Source organism: Pan paniscus, chromosome 9 (genome assembly GCF_029289425.2).
Source record: "Pan paniscus chromosome 9, NHGRI_mPanPan1-v2.0_pri, whole genome shotgun sequence".
Taxonomy (NCBI): Eukaryota; Metazoa; Chordata; class Mammalia; order Primates; family Hominidae; genus Pan; species Pan paniscus.
Window position 1 is genome coordinate 68954860 of NC_073258.2, and position 26176 is coordinate 68981035.

A 26176-nucleotide genomic window follows, 5' to 3' on the forward strand; every position below is an offset into this window, starting at 1 on the left:
GTGTGTGCAGGGGCCTGCCTGTGTGTGCCCTCTGGGGTGTGAGTTCGAATCCCCACTCAGCCACCTCCTGGCCCTGTGACTTTAGGAATTAACTCCATTTCTTTGTGCCTCGGTTTCCTCCGTTTCCTCGACGGTAAAACAGAAATACGTGGCACTACCCCCGGGGCCATGGCGGAACTATTGAGTTAATGCAAAGCCTTGGAAAAGTGCCAGGGTTGCCTGGCTCCCTTAAGCTCCCCTCAGGGTTGCCTGGGTCGTCCCCAGCCCCACCTCCAAGCCTGCTGTTACAGCTCATCAAAGAGCACTGCAGGGACAGTAGCGTCACCAGCTGGACCCCACCTCCCACCACAGGACGCTACAGCCAGAGCCCACCTCCCATGTCCCCATCCTGCTCCAGTTTGGGCTGTGCAAATGGGAGCTTGAGTGAGTCCTGGGAGGTGGAGATTGTGATCCCCACTGAACTACATGGGGGACCCTGCCACAACCATGTAGTGGGGCCCAGAGCCACCTGCCGCCGTCCTGCTGGGCACTGGATCCCGGGCTGCAGCGGGAGCCCGTGGTGGGGCCGACACTCCAAAGCACTGGCTACCACCGACCTGGCTGGAGCCACGGGGCCACTTTTGAAAATATCCAGATTCTCTCCCCTGGGTTCCTTCTGGTTTGAATGCTCTTCCTGCTGCGCCTCCCAGGTGGCTTCCTTCCCACTCAGCTCTCAGAACAAGAGAACATCCCTGCAGAGAATGCAGTCCCTCCACTTCCCTTCTGGTTTTCCATGCCCTCCCTGTGCACCCCCCTCCACCCACTGCTCTTCAGGTACATCCTCTCCCAAATGCAGAGGATGGCATTGGGCACCTACTGAGTGATCAATACTTGTGACTGGATGGGTGCATGAGTGACTGGATGACAAACACCTCCCACCCCGCAAGGATTGCTGGGAAGGTGGAGGGAGGCGTGAATCTGCAGTGGCTTCAGGCTTCCAGGAGGTAGAACTTTCTCCAGGTGACGATGCCCAAGTGCAGATGTGGAGAACAGACAGGTGGATTCATGCAGGTGGGTGGCTGGAAGTGGGAGACAGGAAAGGAGCCGAAGAGAGGGCAGGGCCCGAGGCGCAGGGGCAGGGAGGAGGTGGGAGAGTATGGCTATGGCGGGGGCCGTTCTCAGATGGCAGACACCAGCATCATTACACAGCATGATGAGAAAGTGCAATTCTCCTGACTCAGCCTTGTGAGTAGCTGGAATTACAGGCGTGTGCCCCTACACCCAGCTGATTTTTGTATTTTTAGTAGAGATGGGGTTTCACCATATTGGCCCAGGCTGGTCTCGAACTCCTGACCTCAAGTGATGTACCCGCCTTAGCCCCCAAAGTGCTGGGAGTGGGCCCCCCGAGCTTCTCAATTTCCCTGAGGGACCCCAAACTTCTGGGGCCTGGTGACATCTCTTCCTCCCCTTGTTCCTCTGGGCCTGCGGGTTGTGGCGGTTGCTATGGTTGCCCATCCTGGGCTCTTCCATCACCTGTGCTGTACCACCAATTCCCTGCACTCAATGTCTCCTACTCAAAACACCTGGAGAGGGTCGGGCGCTGTGGCTCACGCCTGCAATCCCAGCACTTTGGCTGGCCAAGGAGGATCACTTGAGCTCAGGAGTTCAAGACCAGCCTCAACAAAGTGAGACAACCCCCTCCCCCCCATCTCTACAAAAAATACAAAAACTAGCCTGGTGTGATGGTGGACACCTGTAGCCCCAGCTACTCAGGAGGCTGAGGTGGGAGAATTGCTTGAGCCCAGGAGGATGAGGCTGCAGTGAGCTGAGATTGTGCCACTGCATTCCAGCGTGGGCGACAGAGTGAGACCTCTCAAAAAAAAAAAAAAAAACAGCCCTGGAGGCACTAAACCCTGACTGATACACCTCCTCTCTCCAGAAAGGATTTTTTTTTTTAGGTGGTTTATGGAGCTGCTCTTGGGGAGCCTGGAGACTATCTAAGAGGCTGATAGGGTGGCCCAGATAAACACACCAGGGTGACCTGCGGGACAGAGATCTGAGCAGGGCCAGCACCTCCGCCAACCCATCCAGGTTGCAACAGTGCACAGTCACATCCCCAGGAAGGGGCGGCCAGATCCCCCCGTGCTCACTGTTTGCCAATGCTTTTCTCTATAATAAGCCTTTACTTTCAGTTCTCATTATGAAAATAATCGATGTTCCTTGCAGAAAAGCAAGCAGAAGAGAATAAATATTGCTCTCAACTGGAACTCCCTGAAACAACCTCTTGGAATATTGTTGCCCCGCATTGCACTGACACAGGAGCGTGCTGGGCAGCCCACATGATTCCCTTCACACCACTTCCCTGGCATGGATGTGATTCCACAATATTTTAAACATTAAAGCCAATGGGGATGATGATCACTGAGTCTGGCTCACAGGATGTTGGGAGGTCCCCAGGTTGGGGTGTGCCAAAGGCTCTGCCCAGTGCCTGGCACAGCAAATGCCCAGGTGGCTGCTGCTTTCCACTGAGACTTGAGGCTCCTGAGAGTTGGTGGCAAAGGGCTCACCCAGAGCTGAAGACTCCAGCCCATTCCTGTGCGAGGGCTCCAGGCACCTTGGAAGCACCGTGGGCCGAGGAGCCAGGCCGGGCTGGGTGTGGATCCCCATGGTGAGTCCTTGTCACTGTGTGGCCCAGCTGGAAAGCATGGTCAATAATGTCTGGGAATTGTGAAAATTGTGTGAAGTGTCTGCACACAGTAGGTGCTCAGTAAAGGTTTGTTGAGTGCGTAAATGAACAAGTGACCCGCATTCACCGTTGCCCGTGAGTTCTGACTGTGTCCTGGGCCCTGGGCCCCTACAGCCTCTAACTTTGCCTCTTCGAGGAGCCAGGGTGGGTCCAGCCTTCAAGACTGCCAGGGAGGGGGTGGGAGGCAGGGCCAGGGCCTCAGGGCCAAGGCCTGGGGCAGCCACTTCCTCAGGAGGGCAAGGAGAGGGGCAGGAGGACATTCACATGCTCTGAGCGCCTACTGAGCACCAGGTGCCCTGTCGGTGCCTTCAGGTCGGCTCTCGTTTCACCCTCGCAGTAGCCCTGTGAGGCAGGCAGAGTCAGCCCCATTTTACAGCTGGGGAAACTGAGGCCCAGTGAGGGGACATTTCTTTTCAAGGTCACTTGTGGGCAGATGAGGCAGTGAGATGCTCTCGGGCAGGTCTGAGGCCCTGTGAGCCAGGCTCAGGGGCGTGTTTCTGAGAAGTGAGGGAATGAATGAATGAATTATGAATGAATGAATGATTCCACCTGATGCCATGCTCATGCCCTGCCCACGCTCCTGTCCTAGAGTCTGGAAGGTAGCTCTCAGACCCCTCCAGAGGGGGCCGGGCACTTGGAATGGTCACAGTTCTGGGCCCACGTGCATGGAATGACTTGTTTCAGCCTCACAATCACTTACGTCCCATTTTACAGATGGGAAGGCAGAGGCATGGGGGGTTAAGACACTAACCTAGGTCACACAGGTAAGTGACAGGACCAGGATTTGAGCCCAGACCTCACACTTAACGCCCTCCATGCCAGGTGCTGAGATCCGTGCCCACCGAACCCTCTCATTCACCCACAGATGCCCCCGGGACTGTAGTCAGCCCCGTTCTCACATGGGAACACTGAGGCCCAAAGAGGCGAAGCGTCAGCCCAGCAAGGAGGAGGCAGGGCAGGCGGGGCCGCAGCTGTCTGGCCCGGAGCCCTGAGCAACCCCTCCACCCACTCCCCCTGGCTGGCCTGGGCCTTGGCAGACCTCACCCCAGAGCTGGCTCCAAAAGTGAGTCCTCCTGGTGCCCTACCCAGAGGGCTCCCCATTTACCCTGGGCTCCTCAACAGAGATGGGACTCCCAGGCCCCACTGAGCCACTGGAGCTTTGAGGAGTAGTGAGGGGCACCCGACCCAGAGTGGGGAGGGCCCAGCCCTCCTGGGAGGTGTGTGGCCTCCCTTGGGGGGAGCCTCACTCCCAGGGCAGGCTAGGAGTTCTGTCCCAGGAGGACAGGCCTCTTTGGGGGCCTCCTCCCAGGTTGCTCCTGCATTCATGACAAGTTCAGCCCCTGTGAGTTGGGGGAAATTCTTCAACAGCTCCCTGGCCAGGGAGGGGACCCTCAGGATCCTGAAACACCCCTCCCACCTGCCAGTACCCACCAAGATGGGTCCCTGATTTGCTGTGTGGCCTTAGACCAGTGGCTGCCCTCTCTGGGCCTCACTCCCAGCTAAGACCTACAGGCTCAGCCCCCGCCCAGCCCTGCCTGGCACCCACTCAATCTGGCTGAGCTCCAGAGAATGGCAGGGCTGGGCTGTCACATGCTGAGCCACGTGACTGGCAGCGGCTGGGGGCTCCATCCCACACAGAGGACAGGGGCTCTGCAGTCCTTCACCCCCACCCTAACTATCTAATCACGGGCCACCAGTGTGGGCATGGTCCAGAAGACCTCACCGCCCTCCCAGGTAGGCAGGGAGCTGGCAGGTCGGGGGGGCGGTGATGAGCACCTCCCAGGTGCCACGTTGGCCCAGAGGCCCCGGGGCCAGGAGCTACGGAGACCCAGGGCACCAGGGAGATGGTAGCAGCGGCAGGCCCAGGAAGGGGCATAGAGGAGGCTCTTCCCCCACACCTGTCACCCTGTCCACACCCACAGCAGCTTGCACATCATCCCCACAGCATGCTGGCTCTGACACGTGTAACCGGGGCGGGCTGGGGGCAGGCAGGGACAGGCTTAGGCACAGCTGCCTGTGCCGAACCTGAGGAAGATCGGGACTACAGGAACCACCAAGGTGACACGTGGCATCATGACCACGGTCCTAAGCAGAGAGGGAGGCACTCCTCCTGGGAGGCAGAGGGGACATCCGGAACGGGTGCAGCCCCAGCTCTGGAGCAAGAAGCTCTGCCACACACACGCCCCATGTTCACATCCCACCCCCTCTCTGCCCCTACTTCCTCGTTTGTAAAATGTTAGATCTGCGAAAAGACAGGCTCTATGAATGAGGTGGCCCATGGGGTGGTGTGGAGGAACACGGAAGCACAGGGCGCTGGGAGAGGAGCAGGCATGAGGTGTGGTCCCTAAGATGGTATTTCTAGACTCCAGCCACCTTTGGGTCTGACCTCTTTGTTTTGCAGAAGGGGAAACTGAGTCTTGGTTAGGGTGTAGCAGGACAAGCCACAGACAAAACACCTCAGACACTGGATTAAAGAAGGAAGAGGTTTATTCGGCCGGGAGCATCGGCAGACTTGCATCAAGAGCCGAGCTCCCTGAAAAAGACATTCTTGGCCTTTTTAAAGGCTTACAACTTTAAGGGGTCCACGTGAAAGGGTCATGATAAATCGAGCAAGCTCGGGGAACGTGACCGGGGGCTGCATGCATCAGCTAACAGAACAAAAAGTTTTGCAGTGCTTTCTCATACAATGTCTGGAATTTACAGATAACACAAGTAGTTTAGGTCAGGGGTTGATATTATTATTATTATCACTTTTTTTTAACTACCAGGGCCAGGTGGTGGCGCCAAGGTCTTCTGGCTATTTCTCTTACTTCTGTTTTTTTTCTAACTTTTTGCTTTCTCTCTTTCCTCCTGTCTTGTAAACCAGGCAAGGTGGTAGGAGGAGGGCAGCAGGAGTAGTAGTGGTCTCCTTCCTTAGGGGAGGCATTGAGGGAAGGCTGGGAGTGGGGGGTCGAGACTTCCTTGCTATTCTGGGCCATAACATTCCACATAATATTATAATAGAATATAATTAATACAATAATAGTTCCCCACCCCACACCGGGATTCCCAGGGCCCACTGCCCCACTCCTCCTCCTCAGGCTGGCCCTCAGCTCAGTGCTCAGCCCTGCTGTGCAGCCTCTCCTCCTCCTCCTCAGGCTGCCCCTCAGCTCAGAGCTCAGCCCTGCCGTGTGGCTCTAGCCTGGCGCCCTCTGGGCGTTGACTTCTTCTCTGTGGTCTGGGAGGAGATGTCGAGGCCCCTGAGGGAGGCGGTGGTGAAATCTTGGCTTGCAGCCTCCGGCCCGCCCAGAGCCAGAGTCAGGCACGAGGCTAGGGCAACTCCGCCCGCCCCCGGGGACTGGCCCTGCGTTGGACATTTCTTAACAGCAGGGCCACCAGGCAGAGCGGGACAGCCAGGAGGAAGGGCAGCTTGGCAGAGCCTCAGGTACAGTATCCTGGGGAGGCTGGGGCTGTAGCGGGCCAGCAGTCGGGCCAGAGTCCAGCTCAGCAACTCCGGGTTACAGGCAGCCCAGGCGGGCCTAGCCACCGGCAGCTGCACTCAGAGGCCACTGTGTCCTGGCTGAGCTCATCTGCCTGCCTGCTGGGGGAGAAAGCGGAAGGAGGAGAGGCAGGTCTGGGGAGTGGCAGCGAGGTCCCGGGCACTCCCCTGGCCAGCAGGCACCCTTCCGTTGTCCGAGCTGGGCTGCCACCGCCTCCTTTTCCTGGGATTCCCGGACACCCTCCAAGGGAACCAAGGGAACAGCTCTGGGTCCAGCTGCCCCAGGAAGGACTGTGCCCCCCTTCCCCGCAGGGGTCAAGTATCCCTTCCAGCAACAGCCGTTTCCTGGGCACCAGCCTGCATGCCCAGTGCTGATGCAGGGACGTGGCCATGAATGACTCTGGGAAAGAATCGTTCTTAGCAATGGACTTTGTCAGGGTCCAAGAAAGGAGTGGCCAGCCAGCCCCGCCCCGCCTGCAGGAGGCACTTCTCATCCCGGGAACTGTGCCCCATCAGGGAGCCGAGGCTGTTCAGCCTCTTTGTGACCCGGGGCTGGGTTGGCCCGAGTCACAAACGAGGGGATACGCTGGTCCCTGGCTCCCCAAGGGAGGGGCTGCTGAGCTTTGGGAGACCTCATGAAAATCCAGCTTAAGGCCATCAAAAGACAAAATGACAACACATTTAGTTATAGATCAAATTGGCTTCTATTCATGATTCGTGAATCTGGACAGTCTCCATTCTACAAAATGGAGTGAGAGCTCCCACCAGGCAGTGGCGGAGCAGGGGGTTCGTAAGGCAGAAAGGAGGAAACAGAAAAATAGGAAACACCAAACCTCCTAATACCGGATCGCTGCAGACTGCTTTTTTCTAAGCGGACTGCTTTTTTCTAAGGGGTAAGGCAGAGGGGACCTGATGATGCCGGCTCAGGTGGACTGGAATCTCCTGCTTCCCGGAGAAACTGGTCTGTGGTTTTGGGCTCTGTCTGCTTCCTTAAAGCTTCGGTTTGATGATGTGGCATTTGGCATGAGTGCCTCCATTTTGGTTTGGTCTGGTCTGTTGGGGCCTAGTACAGGAGCTCAGTTCAAAATCACAGCCTCTCATCATGTTTGTTTAATGAAGCTACACTGCAGGAGATCAGAATCGGAGACCCTGCGGTATTGGGCCTGTGGGTCCCCTGAAGTTGGCCTAGTGATCCCCGCCTTCTGGCTGCCCTGATGGGGGTCCTCCAGGCCCTCTACCCACCATGTTCAGTCCCTCTGTCACCACATCCCTGTCCTCAGTTGGGTCTCAGGGTGATGTCCTTGTCTCCCCAGCACCCACCTTGGATCAAGGCCCCTTCAGGCCCCTGCCCCAGGGGTCTCCTCCCCGAGCCCTCCTCTGGTACATCCGTCCTCCATGGATACTGAGCACTTCCCAGGGTCCCAGTGCTTGAATTCTCCTGACAGTGGTATGGGTGCCACAGGCAGTGCCCAATTTTACAGATGGGAAACGTGAATACAAAGAGGTCAAGCAAACTGCCCAAGGTCTCCCCACTCACACATGTGGTTGCTGCAGTTTAAACCCAGGTCATTGGGCCCCCAGACCATGCCATGCTGGGAGGATGCTCTTAGAAGGCCCATGGTGTAGATGAGGAAACTGAGGCAGGAAGAATGAGAGAACGGGCAGAGCATCCGTTTCCCTGGAATCCAACCCACTTGATAGGCCAGGGTGTGAACGAGCAGGGAGTCCCTGCCCAGGGACGGTCCCTGCTGTGAGGTTGGGGGCAGCGGCTCGGCCAGCCATTCACTCCCTGTGATATGTCAGCCCCGTTCCTCCCCACTCTGTTCCCGGAGCCTGTGGGCACCCACAGAGAGCACCCAGGCTGGCATAGTGCCCAGCACGTGGGCACCTGAGTATTGTTTTTAGAGGCCCGTGGCCTTGAGAGGAAGTGGCTGGTCCTGCCCTGGCCCCCAGGCCAGAGGAAACAGCCGCTATCTTCATCACCAAATGATGTGGCAACTCCCCCCTACCCCAGAAGCTGCAGGTCTGGGCCAAATGCACCTCAACCTGTGATGGGGGGCCACGCCCCAGAGACCCTTGGGCCCATCAGCCCCTGGACCTCAGTGGCTCAGCCGCAGGAGGCAAGAGGCAGTCTCAGACCCCACAACCTAAGCAGTGTGGGGAGTGGCAGCAACAGTGAGGAGGGAGGCCACGGAAATGGAATCCAAACAGCAAGAGACCTCCCCTCACCGGTCACCCCTCCCACAGCTGGCCTACCAGAGTCCACCTGGCCTTGGGTCTGCCGTCCAGGCCCCAGCCCAGTGTCCCTTCCCCCAAAGACTTGGCTGCCCATCCCCAGGGGACTGTGAGGGAGGTGGGAGCTGAGGTGGATAGCCTTCTGCTCTTCTGGATTTGGGTTTTCCAGTGTGAGGAGCTGGGTGGCATCAGGCAAGCTCTGGCCCTCTCTGAGCCTCAGCCTCCATCTCCTTCAGTGGGGTGAATAGTGGTCCCTCAGTGGGCGGCCGTGGTGGTGAAATGAGCGAGGGCAGGCATGGGGATCACACTCCTTACAACCTCACACTGTGGGATGAGTGCTGCGGGGGTGGGCTTGGGGGACCCCAGCCCAGTGCCTGATTCAGGAGTTCCCTATTCTGTGTGTCCACAATGGCTGCCCAGCACCCTCGGGAGATAACAGGCCCAGGATCCCCCCGAACTCAGGCAGAAGGCGGCCTTGGCTTCTCCGCTTGCCAGGGTCCTGCCCAGCTCCCCGTCCCCCACTGGGCACTCCCTGGGGGCCTCAGTCCAGAGTGAGTGACCCGTAGGGGCAATGCCAGGGCTGGTTGCCCTGTGGGAGAGATGTGTCCTGTGGCCCTGGTGAGTTGGTTTCAGCGTTGCTAGGAGGGTTGCTGGAATGTTCCCTGCAGAACTCCATCCCCCACAGAGCTCCCAGCCCACGGTCCACCATTCACGTTACGTGCCTTGCATTTTTGTGGTTTCTGCAGAGATTCTTACAAAGGGTGAGAGAGGCACAGGCGTGGTTTGCCTTTGACCACTGGCAGAAGTCTGAAGGTGAGAGTAGAATGGAGAAGGACCCAGGAGAGTGCGGAGTTGAGGGAGATAAATATTTGCAGGCTACTTAGCAAAACACCCAGAGCTGACCTTTGTCAAGTACTTTCTGTGGGCACAACAGCAAATGTTTTATGCAGCGTGATGTCATTTAATCCTCACAATGACACCAGGTGCCATTAGCATCCCCATTTCACAGATGAGGAAACCGAGGCAGAGAAGGTGAGTGACTTGCCCAAGGTCCCACAACCAGTAAGAGGCAGAGCCCGGAGACAGGCCTGATGGTGGCTCGAGAAGCTCGTTCTTGGCTCCTGGGTCTCAGTCCTGCTCCCGTAACGAGCCCTATGGGGACCATGGTGCCTGTCCTGTGTGCGGGCCGCTGCCCAGCTTCTCCCAATCAGAGCAGGAAGATGGTGGGTTCAGCCTGGCCCCCCAGTCACTCCAGCTGAGGGCTGGCCTGGGGCTCCCGACCAGGCTCTCAGTAGCACACTGGTCCAGCAGGGCCATCCTGCAGACCGGAGCAGGTCCCGCCCTCAAGGTGGCCACTTAACAATCACCCACAGCCTTGCGCTCACCGATGCTGGGCCCTGGGCTCAGAACCGACTGTGTGGTCTCATCATTAGCTGGCAGGTGCCATCATTACACCGGTAACATGAGAGGCTTCAAGCACTAGGTCTCAAATAAGTAGGCACAGAGGGGCCTGCCTCCCAGTCTACTGAGGAGGAAATAAGGGAGATGTGGACAGGGTTGGGAGGTGGGTAGAGTGTAACCAGACATTTATCACATGGCACAACTCAGAACGCTGGGGAGCAGAGTCAAGGGGCCACTGTGACAGTGGATGAGGGCATAATCTGGGTGGGCTGCCTGGAGGAAGCATCAGCCAAGTTGAGATCTGGAGGAAAGGGACTCGGAGAGGGAAGGAGGAAAGGGTCCCCACGGGTCCTTGGCACCAGGCCGAGGAACGAGTGCGTCAGAGTGCTCCTCCGATGAACTTCAAGTAAACAGGCAGGGCTCGGGGGAATGTCTAGGCCCCTACCCTGCCTGCCAGCTCTGGCTGGCACCAGCACGGAGGCAGGAACGCCCTCTCCCCCGCCCTGATCCTCTCCCCCACAGCTGTTTCTGCCTCCCAGCACCACAGCCCCGGCAGGGTGGGCAGCAGGGCCTCCAGGAGGCCCGAGGTGTTCTCCCCCTCTTCCTGAGGAAGCTGAGGCACAGGGAGAGGAGGCTATTGCCCACTGGCCTGGCCTCCCTGGGCAGTGCCCCCAGGCTGGGGACAGAGGAAGACGGAGAATTCTGTGTCTGGAGTGCTCCAAGGTGGTGGCCATGGTGGCAGTGGGTCACCCCCTCTACTCATCAAGCTCCTGCTTACACCATTCAGGCTGGCAGGGGTGAGGCTGCCCCGCCTCCAGGAGGGGCATCAGGGCAGGGTAGAGGCCATGGCTTGGGGTTAATTTCTGTGCGGCAGGAAGAAGCATGGCGCTCTGCCTGCCTGCTCACCCTCGGGGGCTGTGGTGGAGCAGCTGTCCCCAAGCCCACACCCAGTCCTGCAGCCGCCTCCAGGTCCATGGCAGAGGGGAGTGGTGCGAGGGTCTTCATGTGTGTCTGGGAGTGCTCACTGTTGGGTGAAAGGGGTTGCAGGCAGCCTCAGTCCCTGTGGGGTCATCTGAGTGGGTCCCTGTGTGTGTATAAGGTAGAGGTGTCTGCAAGCCCCTGTGGGTGCAGGCAGGTCAGGGGTGCCCAGATCCTGGGGCGGCTGGGTGGTGCCCATGAAGGAGGGGCAGCCCTGGCCACCCAGTTCATGCCGCCCCATCTGGCAGGATGGACCCCCTTGAGGACACGCTGCGGCGACTGCGGGAGGCCTTCCACGCGGGGCGCACGCGGCCAGCTGAGTTCCGGGCTGCGCAGCTCCGAGGCCTGGGCTGCTTCCTGCAAGAAAACAAGCAGCTTCTGCACGATGCACTGGCCCAGGACCTGCACAAGGTGGGCTGGGGTTGGGGGTATGAGAGGGTGCACTGGGGCAGGGGGGCATGGAGGGCAGCTGGGACAGCAGGGGGTGAAGACACCTGCACCCTCCATGAAGCGGGGCTAAAAGCAGCTCCTCCCCTAGGCCAGAGCCGCCCTTGCACATTCATCCAGTCACTCATTTCTGTATTCATGCAGCAACTATTTGCTGAGCACCTACTATGTGCCAGGTACTGTTCTAGGCTCTGGGGATATAGCAGAGAATAAAACACAGTTCCCATGCCTACGAAGCTGACCTTCTGTCGGAGACAATAAAACAGCAAATAAATAATTGCACAGCAAGGCCGGGCCCGGTGGCTCACACCTGTAGTGCCAGCACTTTGGGAGGCCCAGGTGGGCGGATCGCTTGAGGCCAGGAGTTCAAGACCAGCCTGGCCAACATGGCGAAACCCCGTCTCTACTAACAATACAAAAATTAGCTGGATGTGGTGGTGGGCACCTGTAATCCCAGCTACTCAGGAGGCTGAGGCATGAGAATCGCTTGAACCTGGGAGGTGGAGGTTGCAGTGAGCCAAGGTCACACCACTGCACTCCAGCTTGGGCAACACAGTGAGACTTCATCTCAAAAATAATAATAAAGATAATAATTACACAGCATATTGGGTTGAAATATGTGCCCTGGAGACACACCCAGGGTGAAGGGGAGAGAGGGGGCCAGGATCAGGGTGCTGCTGTATATGTGGGGGTCAGGGAAGGTTTCTCTGAGAAGGGGGCTTTACAGCAGAGATGTGAAGATGGAGGGGGAGGCTCCCCATGGATGCTGGGGAGATGGCAGTGGGCACAGCACGTGCAAAGGCCCTGAGGCAGGAGGTGCTGGGTGTTTCTGCTTGAGGAGCAGCAAGGAAGCCAGCATAGCTGTCGGGGGTGGGAGAGGAAGAAACAGCAAAGATGAGGTCTGGGGTATGGGCCACACTATGTACGGCCTCGGAGGCCGTGAGGCCTTGGCCTTCTCTCTGGGTACAGCAGGCATCATGGCCTCTGTCTAGACCCTGAAGGCTTGGGGCCTCAGCCCCTCCCAATCCCAGTGGCAGCCGAGGCAGAACCCCAAGAAACACACTTCCCCCAACCCCTCACCCATCAGGGCCCATGTACCTGCCTGCCCCTGCCTCAGGACACCTGCCCCTGCCTCAGGACACCACCTGCCCCTGCCTCAGGACACCACCTGCCCCTGCCTCAGGACATCTGCCCCAGGGGCTGCCCCCGGCTCCTATTCTCTGGACAAAATGTCTCCTCCCTTTGCCTTGAAGGCCGTAGTGTTCAGACCTTCCCCCAGCCCATTGGGCTCCCTGGGGACTGACTCCCCCGCCACCACTGAGCTTCCGCCACCGGCCACCTGCCGGCCTTCACGAGACTTGACCTGACGTCTGTCTGGTCCCTTTTCTCCCTTCGGCTCTGATTCCACCTCCTGCCTTCCCATCCCAGCTGCAGGAGCGGGGCCCTACAAAGGCAGCAGTAGCCCAGAACATTCAACCTGGTCCCTCCCTCTGGACCTGGTCACCCCCCTGTCCCCACCCTCAGCAGGCAGCATCTGCCCAGCGTCACATGCACCCTCTCAGTTAACCCCTTGGTGAATCTGGTTGGGCAACCACACCCAGTGGCCCCCAGAAGAGGCTCAGAGAGAGTGTGTTCTTGCCCAAGGGCATGCAGCCAGGAAGAGCAGAGCCAGAGTTTGAACCTGGCTCAAAATAGCCCAGTCTCCCAAAGTCAGGTCCCAGGTGACCTAGGAGGTGTGGTGGGCAGGCCACCAGGCTCATGGGGCCAGAGCACAGGCTGTGGGAAAGTCCGTGTGGAAGGCACCTTCGCCCAGCCTCAGTGGCTGGGAGGTGCCGGTGGGCGTGGCGTCTTCCTCCCCCTTGGGGCTCAGCTATAGCCCTGGCCTTGCCCCTGGTTCGCTGAGTGACCTCAGGCAGGGCATCTCCTTCTCTGGGCTTCGCTGGTCCTCTGGCCCATCCAGCACCCCACTGGCCCGTCCCCCTCTGCCCTGACCCGGGAGAGCCTGCACCCCATAACCTCAGGCGCTGCCTCAGGCAGGGAGCCAGCCTGGCCCCAGTGTCCCTGACCTGTTCTCCAGCGGCCTGCAGCCTGCTGCCTGGCTGGTCTCTCCTCCCTTGGGGTGCAGAGGACAGGGAGCACTGGCTAGCCGAGAGCAGGACAATGTCCCTATTGATTCGGGTCTCCTCACTTCTGCTTAGAAGCCTGACAGTGGCCCTGGCCCCTGGGCTGTGGGAACTGACAGCATTTACCTAGGGGTGGCTGTGCCTGTGTCTCCTGCAGACCAATCTCCACCCTGCTCTTTGGGAGGCTGAGGTGGGAGGATTGTTTGAGGCCAGGAGTTCAAGACCTACCTAGGCAACATAGCAAGACACTCTGCAAAAAATCAAAACAAACTTTTTTTAAAATTAAAAAAAAACAAAACCCTAAGTCAGATCCCATCCCTGCTCTTCTCAGGAGTCCTTGCCTGGCCGCCTGGCCCCCTCACCTTGCCCACTCTGCTTCTTGCTAAACAGGAGCAGAGCAAGCTCACAGCCACCTCGGGGCCTTTGCAGCCGCCAGGGCGTCTGCCCAAAGTATGCCGCCTCCCAGTACCCACGACTTGCTTGTTCCTTGCCTTCAGGTCACTGCTCCAATGTGACCGCTGCCTGGAGACCTGCACTGACCGCTTTGTAAAAACAGCACACACACACATGCTCATGTGGATGTATACATGTGCACACCTGTGCACGCCCACAGCCACACGCTCCAGCAGTCTCCACCCCCACCCTGCTCCATGATTTCCCTAGCACAGCCACATCCTAATGGAGCCGTCAGCGTTCTCACTTTCATGTGGAACGACTGCCCCCTGCAAGGTCGGCCTCAGGGCCGGTCCCTCTGTTTGGCACAGAGACAGCACCTCACACAGGAAGCACGCACTGAACATGGAGTGAGTGAGTGAGTGAACGAATGAATGAAAATGAATGAATGAGTTGTGGGAGCAGGCCCTGCCTGGAGGAGGCTGTGCCCTCCTGCCAACTCTGGGAATCCTGGCCCACCCTGACCCCACCCACTTCCTGCAGTCAGCCTTCGAGTCGGAGGTGTCTGAGGTTGCCATCAGCCAGGGCGAGGTCACCCTGGCCCTCAGGAACCTCCGGGCCTGGATGAAGGACGAGCGTGTGCCCAAGAACCTGGTGAGCCGGCCGGGCTGAGGTGGGCGGGGGGCTCAGGGGATATTTGCTCCCACAGGGTGGCCCCTCTGGGTGGGAGCTGGCTGCCGAGGGGCCAGGGTGCTGAGCACTTAATTTCATCCCCGGCTCCCGGCCCAGGCCACGCAGCTGGACTCCGCCTTCATCCGGAAGGAGCCCTTTGGCCTGGTCCTCATCATTGCGCCCTGGAACTATCCCCTGAACCTGACGCTGGTGCCCCTCGTGGGTGCCCTCGCTGCAGGTGAGAGCTGGGCCTGCCCCTTCCGGTCACCCTTCCCCACTCGAGGCCTCAGGGCCACCCATGGATCCCAGGAGGACATGGAAGAACTGGCCCAGGTGGCAAAGAGGACTGTCTGGTCCACTGTCCCCGGGCTGTGTGGCCCTGGGCCCGTCATGTCACCTCTCTGAACCAGGTTCTGCATCTGAAAGTGGGTGAGGCTGATGCCTGCCCTGCAGGTGTGTGGAGACCAGGAGCGGGCTACGCCTCCTCCAGCTCTCTCCCTGCGCTGCCCTGCAGGGAACTGTGTGGTGCTGAAGCCATCAGAGATTAGCAAGAATGTCGAGAAGATCCTGGCCGAGGTGCTGCCCCGATACCTGGACCAGGTGAGCAGGGCTGCCGGGCAGGTAGAGCGGGAACAGGCAGGGCTCAAGGGCTGGGCAGCCCCTGGCATGGAAGGGCCTGTCAGTCAGACCCGAGTCCCCACCTCAATCCTGCCTCTTCTGAGTTGTGTAAACTTGACCAAGTCACCGCCCCTGTCAGCCTCAGTTTCCCTCTGAGGAGCAGCGAGGGCAGCCTGTTGCCCAGGGGTCCTGTGTCTGCCTCCACCTGGCCCTGGCATCAGCCCCTCCAGCGCCAGCCGGACTCCAAGCGGGGCCTGCCAATGCCAGGCAACCTTGGGGAGCTCCCTTCTTCCCACTTTGCCTCCACCCAACCCTCCTAGAGCCCTGGCTGGGTCAGGCCAGGCGGGGTGGAGGAAGGGCAGGGTCCAGGCAGGGCGCGCTGCTCCCTTGTGTTCTCGGAGCTGGGGTCCCAGAAGGAGCCTCACCCATCCCGCCTTGCAGAGCTGCTTTGCTGTGGTGCTGGGCGGGCCCCAGGAGACGGGGCAGCTGCTGGAGCACAGGTTCGACTACATCTTCTTCACAGGTGAGGCCAGGACGAGGGTCGGGACAGGCTGGGGTCGGGGAGGACAGCTGCTCAGGGGTCCTGTCCCTAACTCTGGGAGTCTACAGGGAGATTGAATTCTCCTCTCTCTCTCTCTCTCTGGACCAGGCTGGGAGCAGTCCTGGACCCCCAGGACCCGTTAGGAAGGGATGGAGTCCCATGTCCAGGGCCAGCCCACTGTGCCAACCACAGCATCAGGAACCATAGCCTCTGCCCCCACTGTCCCCAGACCCTCATACGTGACCCCGCTGCCCCCAGGCTCTTAGACACCACCCTACTGGTGCCCACAGCCCTCTCTGCAGGCAGATGAGGGACTGGGCCTCAGCGTCCTGCCCAGGGTCACCCTGCTGGCCAGGATGGGGACAGGCTGGAATGTGCACACAAGCCCTTGGAGAAATCCACGCCAGAGGTCACTTTTTTTTTCTTTTTTTTGAGACAGAGTCTTGCTCTGTCACCCAGGCAGTGGCACAATCTTGGCACAATCTTGGCTCACTGCAACCTCTGCGCCTCCTGGGTTCAAGTGATGCTCATGCCTCAGCTTCCCAAGTAGCTGGGGTGACAGGCATGTACCACCACGCCCGGCTAATTTTTTGTATTTTTAGTAAAGACAGGGTCTCACTCTGTTGCTCAGGCTGGTCTCGAACTCTTGGCCTCAACCAGTCCTCCTGCCTTGGCCTCCTAAAGTGCAGGGATCACAGGCATGAGCCACCACACCCGGCTTCGAGTTTTTGAGCTAGGGAGGGGCAGAGGGAGCGGGAGGAAGACAGTGGTGCTGGCAGGCAAGTCTGCGCCTTACAGGTCGAGGCAGTCGTGGGGAAGGGCCCGGCAGGATTGACCAGGCCACCTCCCAGCAAAGGCAAAGGAGCCCTGGAAGGAACCACAGAGCCCAGGAAGCACTGTGCCAGGATGGGGCAGGGGTGAGAGTAGAGAAGGCACAGTGGCTCCTGCCGGCTTTAATCCTTGACCACAAGGGGGAGAAATGCCAGGGCCATCCCCACAGATGCAGCAGCGTGGTCCCCGAGTCAGGTCTGGAGAGGAGGCCTTGAGGCCCAGACATGGCTAGGGCAGAGAAGGCTGTGTGCATGTGGAGACTGCTGGGCCCCTGGAGGCCAGCACAGAGGAGAGGTGAGGCCAAGCCAGGCAGGACATGGGGACGCCTGCATCAGCCTGGGACAGTCCACCTCAAGGGTCAGAAAAAAAGGGCTGGGCAGATGGCAGAACTTCCAGGTTTAGGTTTAGAGAAGAGAGACCTGAATGCCGCAGACAGAGCTGGACTCCAGCCTTGGGTGATAAGGGATCCCCAAAGTTTCCAAAGGAGATGGGTAGGGAGGGGTTCCATGCAGCATTTTGCAAAGAGTCCCCTGCAGGGTCAGCCAGGGTCACAAGCAGAGGCGGGAGGAGCCAAGGGGCTTCGCTCAGCAGGGGGACCCTGGGGGCCGATAGCAGCCATACACCATTCCCTCCTGAGACTCTGTGCTTAGGGGCTGGTCCTGATGAAGGATGAGCAGGGCCCTGGGCTGCAGGATGGCAGTGAGGAACAAGGAAAGGCCAGGCGAGGGCTGCTGCCCGCTGACTCCACCACCTCTCCAGGGAGGAGCGGGGCCGTGGGCTGGGCCATCCCACCTGGTCCAGGTCACTGAACGGCCACTCTGGTTTCCTTCCATGCCCAGGGAGCCCTCGTGTGGGCAAGATTGTTATGACTGCTGCCGCCAAGCACCTGACACCTGTCACCCTGGAGCTGGGGGGCAAGAACCCTTGCTACGTGGACGACAACTGCGACCCCCAGACCGTGGCCAACCGCGTGGCCTGGTTCCGCTACTTCAACGCTGGCCAGACCTGCGTGGCCCCCGACTACGTCCTGTGCAGCCCCGAGATGCAGGAGAGGCTGCTACCCGCCCTGCAGAGCACCATCACCCGTTTCTATGGCGACGACCCCCAGAGCTCCCCAAACCTGGGCCGCATCATCAACCAGAAACAGTTCCAGCGGCTGCGGGCATTGCTGGGCTGCGGCCGCGTGGCCATTGGGGGCCAGAGCGACGAGAGCGATCGCTACATCGGTGAGTCCTGCTGCCCCTACCACAGCCCACCTGGGCCAAGACCCCTCCTCACTGGAGGGCCCAAGGCTGGGCCACAAGTCTGGACCCGCGCCTGAAACCTGGCCCCACTGCCAGAGCCCGGCCTTGAGCCACGGCTCCAGTGCCATGATTCCGTCTCTGTGCTTCTGAGCTTGTGGCCCTATAAGGCCAAACTCTGGTCCCTCACCTTGGATTCGCTGAGCTCAGATCCCAGGGCTCCAGGGCTCAGCATGCTAACATGAACTCCCATCCTACCACCGGCTGTCCTGAAAGGCTGTAACCTCAGATTCTCCGAGCCCATGATCCCCAGGTTCTAAACTCCGACGGTCCCGTCCTGAGCCCCCAGTCTCCCGGGCCGTACGGCTCAGCAGCTCACGGGACACTGCGGCGCCAACATTCTGGGACGCTGTTGCCTCATGAACTCCAAGGTTCTAAGATCCCATCACCCCTGACTATGAGACCAAGGTCAGGGGATTCTCTGTGTCCCACAGGCCCTGAGCAGGCTGGGGAAGCTCTAGGGTCCCTTCTGGGGGGCTGTGGGGAGACTTTCTTCCCTAAACACTCCAAAGCCTGAAGCCTTGGGAAGTCAGACCTTGGGATCCTGGCCTACAGCCCTGGCCTGTGGCCCTGTCCCCACCTCTACCCCCACCCCTGGGGGTGGTCCTGACTGTGGCCCCGGGGCTGAGCTGTCTCTGGTGCCTGCAGCCCCCACGGTGCTGGTGGACGTGCAGGAGACGGAGCCTGTGATGCAGGAGGAGATCTTCGGGCCCATCCTGCCCATCGTGAACGTGCGGAGCTTGGACGAGGCCATCGAGTTCATCAACCGGCGGGAGAAGCCCCTGGCCCTGTACGCCTTCTCCAACAGCAGCCAGGTGGGGGTGCGGCCGGGCTGGGCAGGGTCAGGAGCCCGCAGTGGGCAGTACAAGTGGTGGCAGCAGGGGGGCCACCAAAATCCAGTGGCTTCAGGACTTTGGGATGGTGGTCCTCTTGGCTCTGTCTCTGCCCACTCTCCTGGAAGCAGCTGAGCCTCACCTACCCCAACCCTGTCCCCAGTCTGGCCCCACTCTCCTAGGCCTTCAGTGGGCAGCTTCTGGGGTATGGGCCTTCTCTAGGGTCCAGTGTTTCCTCTAGGTCAGCCCCTGCCTTTGTCCTTCTTACACATCGGGGCCTGGTGGCCACATGACCCCTCAAGCCTGGCTCTGAAGGCACAGGCAGTGTGTCGGGGATGACCCAAAGGTGCAGGTCCAAGAATGAGCCCTGATCCCCTACCCCTGCTCAAGCTGCAGAGGCAGCCTGGGAGGCCCAAGACCAGAGTCCTCAGATTAAAAAACACCAAGAGGTACCAGCAGTCCCTACCCACCCCACCCCCTTCCCTGGCCCTCAGCCAGTTCCTCGATTCCCTCCACTTGAACTTTTTTTTTGAGACAGAGTCTCACTCTGTCACCCAGGCTGGAGTGCAGTAGCACAATCTTGGCTCACTGCAACCTCTGCCTCCCGGGTTCAAGCGATTCTCCTGCCTCAACCTCCTGTGTAGCTGGGATTACAGGCGTGTGCCACTATGCCCGGCTAATTTTTTGTATTTTTAGTAGAGATGGGGTTTTGCCACGTTGGTCAGGCTAGTCTTGAACTGCTGACCTCAGGTGATCCACCTGCCTCGGCCTCCCAAAGTGCTGGGATTACAGGGATGAGCCACCGTGCCCGGCCACTTGAACTTTTTTAAAATAAACTTTGTATTGGGAAATACTTTTAGATTTACAGAAAAGTTGCCAAAATGGTACAGAGAGTTCCCATGTACCCCACACCTAATTTCCCCCATTTAATGGTGCTTAGATGGGTCAAAACTAAAAAAGTGATGGCAGGGCTGGGTGCGGTGGCTCACACCTGTAATCTCAGCACTTTGGGAGGCCAAGGTGGGAGGATTGCTTGAGCTCAGGAGTTTGAGACCAGCCCTGGCAATATAGCAAAACCCCGTCTCTATGAAACATGTTTTTAAGATTAGTTGCGCATAGTGGTGCACACCTGTAATGCCAGCTGCTCGGGAGGCTGAGGTGGAAGGATCTCCTGACCCCAAAAAAAAAAAAAAAAAGTGACAGCAGTGCTTTACTATTAACTACACTCTAGACTTTATTTGGATTTTGCTGTTTTTCCACTGACATCCTCTTTCGGCCCCAGGATCCAAGTCAGGGTCCCACCTTGCATTAATAACCCTCTCAGCTTGAGGAGTGCTGGACAGGTCTCCTGTAGAACATCCCCAGCCTCAGGTCATCTGGTGTATTTCTCATGATTAAAGAAAGGTTACTGGTTTTAGGAGAGAATCCCACAGAGGTGAGCCTGCCTCTCACACCACATCTGGGGCACCTGAGATGCACACGTGGCTAGTGAGTGGAACCTTCACTACCGGGTCAGGACGGTATCTGCCAGGGTTTCCCTGGGAAGCTACTATTGTTTGTTTCTTTATTATTTGGAAGCAAGTCTCTAAGCCTACCCCATCCTCACCAGGTGGGGGTAATTAAGCTGTATGCTGCTCTATCATATTGTTAGTTATTATCTAGTTATTTTATACATTCTTTTCTTATTCCATTTGTGGTTTGGTGGAATTCTGTTGTATTGCCATTTGATACCTTTCTCTTCCTCCTTTGTATGATTGTTTTATAGGGCCTGTGAGTTTTGTACTTTTGTGTGTATTATGGCAAATACCAACTTGTTTTTATGTTAAGATTCCTTTGAGCATTTCTTGCAGGACTGATCTGGTAGTGGTAAATTCCCCCAGCCTTTGCTTGTCTGGGAAAGGCTTTATTTCTTCATCTACAAAGCATAGTCTTAGCTGGATACCGTATTCTTGGCTAGCAGCAGTATCTACATCTATTTCCTGGAATTCTGTAAGAAAGATTCATCTCTTGAATTGTTTATTTAGGTCACTATGGACTCAGGTATATTTATTTGACTCCAGGGGCTGTAATCCAAGGTCGTGTGGTTTGTCTGAGGCTCGGGCTCAGAAGCCCATGTAAGATGTCCCAGCCTCTTGGGTTGTGACCACCTCCTTCCCCTCTGGTGCTACAAGCAGCTCCAGGCTCATCTTGTATCTCCCCTGCTCCAACTCCAGAAGCAGCCATTCCTTCAAGGAGCCCTGCTTCATCTGGATACTTTCACCTTTAGAAAACTCTACAGAGGTTTTTTGACAGTGGAGTCATCTGGCTTCAAACTTTTCTGACCACCCAGAACTGATCCCAGGACACACAGTCACACCTAAGACACAAGTCATGCACAAGGTGGCTTGCCCGTACTACCTGGGACACCCTCTGCTGCCTTCTGCTCCATCTCCTCCATCTGCTGCCACTGCCATTGTGGGTAATGCTGGTCTCATGCCATGAAGTGACATCTGAATCCACTGGGGGGAGTCCACTTTCCCCACATCAGACAAGCCCTGACCCAGCTGTGATCAGAGGTTCACGGTGATTGCAACTAAATATACTGAAGTTTTTGTGCAGCAACTATTTAGTGTCTACCAATCTTTTTTTCCTTTCAGTCTTCAAATAAGTCTACAGATTGAGGAAGAAGGTCCTTCTTAAGGACCTTCAAGCAAGGGCCAAGCTTCTGTTTCTAAAGTGCAAATCTGACCACATCATTATGTTTTCATGTCCCTGTGCTCACACCACACAGCTCTTCAGCCTCCACTCTGTCTGCAGTGCCCTCTTTGCCTGAACAACTTCTGTCCCTCCCAGTCCCTCCACTCAGCAGGCACATGACACCCCTCTCCTGGGATGCCTCCCTACTGTCCAGTACTGCCCTGCTGCCACTACACCCTCCATGTCCCCAAGCAACACTAGGTTTCCTGCCCCTACCCCCAGGCCTAAGAGTCTGTGCCATCAGCATGGACCACACATGAGGAGATGTCCAGGAAACATGTCCCAAGTTGGAAGCTTCATGAGGAGCTGCTACACAATCCCCTGCCCCACCTGTACCATCACAGGCCCTTCAGCTGACATGGTGGCCTCAGACCCTTTCTGAGGCAAGATCAGTGTCACAGAGTCCAGCATGGAACAGGCTCTGGGTCCTGATGATCCTGATGGGGCTCAAGGCGGCCTCACGCACATCCTGCTCTCTCCCAGGTGGTCAAGCGGGTGCTGACCCAGACCAGCAGCGGGGGCTTCTGTGGGAACGACGGCTTCATGCACATGACCCTGGCCAGCCTGCCTTTTGGAGGAGTGGGTAGGTGCCTGCTACCCTGCCCTTCTGTTACCATTTGGTCAAATTGCAATAGTGTTACCTGCATACATTCCTGCCAAAGCACCCCAGCCCCACCTCAGTGTAGAGGGACAGGCAAGGAGGCCTCACCCCAGAACCCGCATCCTGCTCCCCACCCCAGAGGGTCTGAGTCCAACCTGGGCAACACAGTAAGACCCCATCTCAAAAAAAGTCTGCAGTGGAACCTTCTAGACCATCTCTGCACAGACACACAATTTAGTGAATTTTTAAAAATACCACACAACTATGATCACACTGCCCACTGCGATGCTATTTGCTCTTCTCCCCAACAGTATGACCTGGTGTCTGCCCCTTAGCAGCAATGCTGCCGGCGTCCTTTACTCCAGGGCAGCTGCTCCTCTAACCCCATCCCCCCTCCAGCTCTCAGTACGACACCTCCCCACCCTGAGAGGCCTGGATGAGTGCCAATCCTCCACCCCCCAGAGCAGCCCCGATGCCACTGCAGAGTCCTGGCCTCTGAGTCAGGAAGCCTCAGAGATGGTCCTAGCAACACGCTGAAGGCCCTGTGGCCCAGGTGACATCTCCCCTTTCTGAGCCCACTTCCTCCTCAGAGAACAGTAGGCCCCGGGCAGGTGACAGGCAGTCCCGCCACCTGTCCACACTCAGCACCACAGTGAACGATGGCAGGGCCAGGCAAGCTGCCTCAGGTGGGTCCATGCCCTTCCTGGAGGGCAGCCAGGGGCACAACAGTGCCTGTGCTGCTGTCTTGGCTCGGCTCGAGTTTGGGCGGCTGCCCCCGACCCCACCTAGCTGCCTCCCCAGCCCCAGCCCCAGCCTCCTCAACCCACCTCCCTGCCCTGGAGGAGAGTCGGGGCTGTCTGTGGGCACATCTGACCCTGCTGCTCCCTCAAGAAAGCCTCCCCCAGCTCCCAGGCCCCCGAGCCGACCCTTCTTGGTGGCCATGGCCCCACCCCGGCTTCCCCACCTGCTGCTCCCACAGCCTGAGCTCTGCCCAGGTCCCTAACACACCGCATGGCACCCACCTCTAAGGCTCCCCAAGCCTGGGTCCCTCTTGCCCCCACCCACTCTCTTCGTCTCATTAACTGCACATCCTTGGAGCTCACTCACTGCAGGAAGCCCCCCAGCCAACCCCACTCCACCCAGGCTGTGCTCTGAACGCCCTGGCCTGGCGCCTCATCTGCCTCCCAACCTAGACGCTGAGGAGAGTTCACTGCACGTAGCACCTACTGGGTCCAGGGGTCTCAACATCCCCTCAATCCCCACCACAACCCTAGGAGGGAGGTACCCTTGTCACCCCACGACAAAGGAGACTGAGGCACAGTCCAAGGTGACATGGATTGTTTGCAGCAGGGCCAGGGTTTAACCCCCGGCAGTCTGACTCTGGAATCCATGCCCTTGACCACCACCTGCCTATCTTGCCCTGGCATCTGGCATCCCCAGGGCTTACTGAGCTGGTGCCAAGCTCGGGGCTAAGCCCTTTACACACAGTGCCTCATGATCAGCCCACTGGACAGATGGGGAAACTGAGGCTCAGAGGGGAGAAGTAGCCCGCCTAGGCCCCACTGTCTGTGACTAGGAGACCCCCAGCGCCTGACCACCTGTGTTCTGTGCCACTGTACAGGTGCCAGTGGGATGGGCCGGTACCATGGCAAGTTCTCCTTCGACACCTTCTCCCACCATCGCGCCTGCCTCCTGCGCAGCCCGGGGATGGAGAAGCTCAACGCCCTCCGCTACCCGCCGCAATCGCCGCGCCGCCTGAGGATGCTGCTGGTGGCCATGGAGGCCCGAGGCTGCAGCTGCACACTGCTCTGAGCCCTTCCCCAGGCCCAGGCTGTAGACCACCATGACAGCTGTCGCCTGCGGCTGGTGGAGACGGGGCCTGGGCTCCCGGGCCCGAGGAGGAAAAGGATTGCCAAGGCTCCAGGGCACCCCTCAAAGCAGCGCCTGCCTCCTCCCTCCTGGGTCTTCCCTCTCCCTGCCTCAGCCTCCTCCCTCAGCCGCTCCCAACCATGAGAGCCGAGGTGGGAGGCATGGGAAACAGTGCAGTGACCCATCCCCTGCCCCCGCACCAACCACCCATCTTCAGGAGAAGAGGACAGACACGGCACCTCTGAGTCACCCCTCTCCTGTGGAGCGGGCGTCCGAGGGGCCCTGGCATCTGACTCAGGCCACACCATGGAATCACTGCATCCAAGGCCATTCCTGCCCTCTCTGAGTCTCAGTTTCTCCATTTGTTCAGTGGAGAGAATTAACCATTGATACCTCCTGGCTGGGTGAGGTGGCTCACACCTGTAATCCCAGCACTTTGGGAGGCCGAGGCGGGCGGATCACCTGAAATCAGGAGTTCAAGATCAGCCTGGCTAACATGGCGAAACCCCGTCTCTACTAAAAATACAAAAATTAGCCCGGCGTGGTGGCGCATGCCTGTAATCCCAGCTACTCAGGAGGCTAAGGCAGGAGAATCGCTTGAACCCGGGAGGTGGAGGTTGCCGTGAGCCGAGATTGCGTCACTGAACTCCGGCCTGGGTGACAGAAGGAGGCTCTGCCTTAAAAAAAAAAAAACAAAAACCTCCTGGGACTGTTGCAAGGATGAAATGAAGGATTGAGGGACTGAGGGATTGCTGAGCTGGAGCTCCAGGTGTCCTATCTTTCTCGGTGGGGTGGCACGGAGCGGGGCCGCCTCCCTCTTCTCTCCAGGCAGGTGGGGCTGTGGTTATGCGATAGGGTCTCCCTTCCCTCCGGCCCATGCCAGAGGAGCTTGTAACTCTTTATCCTCATGGTGCCCACTACGAGTCATACTCTTCCCCATGCTGCTCATCCTCCTGGGCCCCATCCACTCAGCCAAAGCAGAATGCAGGATTTCCTGCCTGACAACCCTTCTCACCTCCCAAGTCCCACTTTTGAACAAGCTGATGATTCTGAAACTGGCCCAATTTCCTAACAAGCCGGATGCTTGAGAAACCTACATTTGGACAATGAGAGGCAGCTCCTGCGGCCTGCGGGCCACCTCCTCTTCCTTGGCTCCTGCTTTCTTTTCAGATTATATCAACCTACAACTTTAGTCGGGAAGGGGGACAGGGGTGGACCTGAGTTTCGTCTCCTGTCTCTCTGGCTGATGTCACCTGAATAAAGCCTTCTTCCCTGGCAATACTTACATCTCGGTGACTTGCTTTCTGTGCACCTAGCAACAGGACTCTGGACCAAGCCCCTGGCGTTGGGTAACAATTCTGTAATGCTGCAGGACTTCCCCAATCCATGCAGGAATCCCTGCAGGCATCCACGCAGGAATCACCTGATGAAGGGCCAGGGTCAGGTGTGGGCCACCATCCCAAGACCTCCCTTCTCTCTAGGGCCAGCCCCTCTCCTCTGAGCACCTGCTGACCAGCCCAAAGCCCTCTCCATTCCTCAGCTTGAACTCCCCCAGGGTCTCCCTGTGGCCCACAGGTCCTTTGGAGGCTCGGGCATCTGCATGCAAATCCCAAACCACTGTCCCCTTTGCACACACTGAGCCTGCCCTTGTCCTCGTCCTGGTCTACCATGCGTGTCCTCCCTCTGCCTCCTTCCTGTCCTGGCCTGCCCAACTCCTACCTACCCTCAGCGCAGATCCTCCCAGCACACACATGCAGGCAGCCTCGGGGCCTCTGCGGGTCCCTCTACCACAGCATTCCCGGGGAGAGGCCCGGCGTGGTGGCTCACGCCTGTAATCCCAGCACTTTGGCAGGCCAAGGCAGGAGGATCGCCTGAGTCCAGGAGTTCCAGACCAGCCTGGGCAACATGGCGAGACCCCGTCTCTACAAAAAATACAAAAATTAGCCGAGCCTGGTGGTGGCAGGCGACTGTGGTTCCAGCTGCTCGGGAGGCTGAGAAGTGAGGATCACCCGAGCCTGGGAGGTCGAGGCTGCAGTGAGCCGAGATCGCACCACTGCATTCCAGCCTGAGCCACAGAGCCAGATTGTCTCAAAAAAAAAAAAAAAAAAAAAAAAAAAAAAAAAAAAATTCGCTGGTAGGAAACATAGGCTGGTTGAGTACGGGAGTCATACAGATCAGGTGGATCAGGCGGCCGCACACCGCAGCTCTACGGCCCGGGAACGTTACTAAATACTCCCATGCCTCAGCTTCCCGCCTTAACGTGGTAACACGTTACTGTAGTTTCTCCACGCAGAGCTGCTGTGAGGATTAAAAGAGGCCGCGTGAGTTGAGCATCTCGTCGCCATTACCGTCATCACACGCCCCCCACCCAGCCCCGGCGGGCCCACCCTCTGC

At 58.3% G+C, this 26176-nt stretch overlaps 1 protein-coding gene across 5 annotated transcripts; it reads left to right on the plus strand.

Moving 5' to 3' along the window:
* The first annotated feature begins 904 nt into the window (after nucleotides 1-904).
* Nucleotides 905-25061, plus strand: LOC100993681 (aldehyde dehydrogenase family 3 member B1). 5 transcript variants are annotated; one of them, XM_034933176.3, is made up of 11 exons: nucleotides 905-1050; nucleotides 2206-2647; nucleotides 11066-11228; nucleotides 14324-14434; nucleotides 14570-14690; nucleotides 14967-15052; nucleotides 15512-15593; nucleotides 17282-17668; nucleotides 18392-18558; nucleotides 21796-21895; nucleotides 23535-25061. In XM_034933176.3, exons 2-11 carry the CDS (start codon nucleotides 2385-2387, stop codon nucleotides 23723-23725), a joined length of 1671 nt encoding a protein of 556 aa, XP_034789067.3. In that variant the 5' UTR covers nucleotides 905-1050; nucleotides 2206-2384; the 3' UTR covers nucleotides 23726-25061. The 5 variants fall into 5 exon arrangements, 4 of the variants coding, with proteins under 4 accessions (XP_034789067.3, XP_003828789.2, XP_054950574.1 ...); XM_055094599.2 differs by lacking the exons at nucleotides 905-1050; nucleotides 2206-2647 and adding exons at nucleotides 6190-7096; nucleotides 9185-10245; XM_003828741.4 differs by lacking the exons at nucleotides 905-1050; nucleotides 2206-2647 and adding an exon at nucleotides 5298-6149.
* Nucleotides 25062-26176: the final 1115 nt, after the last annotated feature.